At 54.5% G+C, this 2938-nt stretch overlaps 1 protein-coding gene across 1 annotated transcript in view; it reads right to left on the reverse strand.

Annotated features, from left to right (window-relative positions):
* CHGG_07413 (uncharacterized protein) overlaps positions 1–2938 on the reverse strand; it is a gene marked incomplete at both ends in the record, with an annotated part of 5990 nt that overhangs the window by 1956 nt on the left and 1096 nt on the right. The window contains 6 exons of the mRNA XM_001225068.1: positions 30–221; positions 300–834; positions 891–1833; positions 2002–2146; positions 2215–2360; positions 2569–2817. Of these exons, the coding sequence (XP_001225069.1) occupies positions 30–221; positions 300–834; positions 891–1833; positions 2002–2146; positions 2215–2360; positions 2569–2817 (2210 nt within the window). The remainder of the gene's footprint in view (positions 1–29; positions 222–299; positions 835–890; positions 1834–2001; positions 2147–2214; positions 2361–2568; positions 2818–2938) is intronic.

Here is a 2938-nt window from a genome sequence, read left to right on the forward strand (position 1 = left end):
GGGGAATAAAAAAGCGGAAAATGTCTTACGTTTCCGACGAGTACTGCCTCCTTAGCATCAATCTTGTTTACCCTAACCTCTTCGTAGTATTTTGTGGCCCACCCTGGCCCATCGTCTTTGATGAATTGGTCGAGGACCGGATACAGGCGCAGCATGGCCTCCCGAACGGCGAGCTGATTGAGCTCCTTGTACTCTTGCGCGTTGGACAGACACTTGGGGCCCTGATAAAAAGAAAAGGTCAGTCAGGCATCCTGGAAGGCTCGATAATATTCGCTGTGTTCGGCGCAAGCGAGACTCACATTGCCCTGCCAAAAGTACAAAATCTTGTTCCGCTCCTGGTTTGTGAATCTGGACTGCCAGTCCTTGGTGTTGTAGCTCTGTGCAACTGCGAGAGCAGTGAAAGCGGGCGAATAGGTGTTCCTGATCCAATTGCGAAGATTGCTCTCGAGGTTCGGGCCGAGGTGGGCGGGAAGGTCGTCTGGTTTCCGCTTGCCCATGATGTTGTTGAGGTCGTCTTCCTCCATGTGGAAGTACATGATGTTTTCGAGGACGGTCTTGGCTTTCTTGTCAACCTGATAAAGTACAGCCATCTGGTTAGCTTTTCGGTCATACGTTGAGAAGTAAATGCCTTGGAAATGCCTCACATCTCCATTGTTGTATAGAATCGAGTCAATCGCCGTAGTATGATAAGGCCCCAGAGGCCCCTGCCGGACCGGGGGCAAAGGTTTCGGTGGCTCCGGTACCGTGCTGCCTGGGTGTGTGACTTGGTTTGGCAGCCGCTGGTCAATGTCGACTCTCGTGGCTTTGTGACCAGGATCGGACAGGAAAAGGTGCCTAGGCCGAGGTCAGCTTGCTATCGGATTGTCGCGGCGTCCTTCAGTAGCACATACCTTTGTCCTTCGCCCGTCTCCGAGTCAGAGTTGTACTCGGTGATGGTGCCCATGGCAGTCTTCCCATCCGGGCCAAGCGTCAACTCAATCGAGGCAAAGAGCATACCGAGCTTGATGTCGGTCTGGAGGTTCTTGAACGTCCATTCCAGCGAGTACTCTTCGTCGCCGTCATTCCCATCTTCCTTTGGCTTGTCGCGGTACCGCCTTAGCAGCTCCTGACCATTTGGTGTCATGGTAATGGAGACCTTGGTGCGGCCGTCGGCTTCCAAGGCCAGTACGCTGTTATAGAAGCTCGATAGCTTGCCGAGCGAGCTGTCAACGTGCTTTTTGGTGATGATGTCGTACAGCTTGTCCAAGTTGGGCAAAAGAGCCACTCGCGTCGACAAACCCTGGGGGTTCTTACGGCCGACGGCCAGGTTGATAGGACCAAATGGCATCGGATCGCCGGGGATGACTTGGTTCTTCTTGTATCGATTTGCGTCGTAGATCATGTTGAATTGCAACGGGTCCAACAAAGGCATCGTCTCGTCGGGCGGGAGGAACAGCGGATCTTCCTCGCCGCCATGGTCCGCGCCAGGGGACCCTGCCGGCGCTTCCTCTGGTAGCGCTCTCGCCGTACCCTCTGTTGCCATGTACATGGCGTACGCAGGCGGGCCCCGGTTTCCCTCAGCAAATGCTTCGTCATAAGACGGGGGTCCGTCTAGCTCGCCGCCCATGGCAAGGTAGTGTATGTGTCCGACGGGAAGAAGTTCCTGGCCCTCGGCGTCTTCGCTGTAATACAGATCGCCCTGTGCCGACAGCAGCAGTGGGTCAACGGTCAGCGTTCCATGCTCAAACACGACGTCCCCAGCCCAACTCTTCATCTCCCTACACCACCTGATCTCATTCTTCATATTAGAGATGGCGGACCGCCAGGCAGACCTCTCCATCGACATGAACGATGCTGTCAATAACAGAGACGAGAGGCAGTGAGCGGGGGAGGTTGGAGTAGTCAACTCCTGGATTGTCTCGGACGGTTACTGCAGCGCCAGGTTGCCCGGCCCGGTGAGCCTGGTTCCTGGACGTCTTGTACTAGACGCATGGCTGTTCTTTGTCGCTTCTCCATTTTTACTTTCGCGCTTCAGCACGTTCCCTGAATGGCGCCATTGGCCGAAGCGTTCCAAGAACGGACCGGGATCGTCGAAGGCCATCATCATTCTGGTCTGGTCCTCGACGGGGACGGTCCTCAGCATTTTGCAAATGCTCTTCATCGTGATCTACCAAGCATGGTTAGAAATCCTACTCTATTTCAAAGATTCTTCTTGGAGGTGTCAACAACACTGACCTCTGGGTAGTTGACGGCTACAAGGTAGTTGTTGGCATGGTAGCTACGACGGCCCTCTCGGAGATGGACGCCGTAGACGTGCGTTAGGTTCTCCATGATCTGGGTCGAAATGCTCCTGATTACCACGGGCTCGTAAGAGTTGTTCTCTGTATTGAGCCGGAGCAGAACGTGACCGTTCTCCAGTCGGCCAACGTCCGCCCACGGGTTTTCTTTCATGGCGAGAGTCGGGTTCAATGCCCGGAGTCTCTGTGGTCGTGTGGAAGATGTGGCCCGCCGTGAAAAACGGAGATTCATCATCTAGTGACGTGTATCAGCTTTGCGCAGCGCAACATTCCTCGTTTCTCATCAACTTACTGAAGCCGTGGATATGGGGTGCCTCCACGGGTATCTCGACTCTTTCGTCAGACACGACTCCCCACTCGCCAGAGTCACCACACCTTGTCAGCACCATGTCGTGCTCAGCCAAGTTCTCGATGTTAGTCGTGCCTGAGCGCGTGATGATCTGGGTGCCGGGTATGAAGCAAGATCCGAACGGCTTTTCCATTTCCATCTTCCAGTTCCGCGGCGGGTCATTGACAATCAGCCTGGGGAAGGCAGAGCGAGCTACACTCGACTAGTCAGTCTTGCCACATCACCAAGGATGGAGAAATGACGGGAGCAAACGTACTCTGTTGGATTTAGTTCTTGACCTTCTGGCCCCTGGTTGTTGTGATAGTCCCATATG

This window comes from Chaetomium globosum, genomic scaffold (assembly GCF_000143365.1).
Source record: "Chaetomium globosum CBS 148.51 scaffold_5 genomic scaffold, whole genome shotgun sequence".
Classification (NCBI taxonomy): Eukaryota; Fungi; Ascomycota; class Sordariomycetes; order Sordariales; family Chaetomiaceae; genus Chaetomium; species Chaetomium globosum.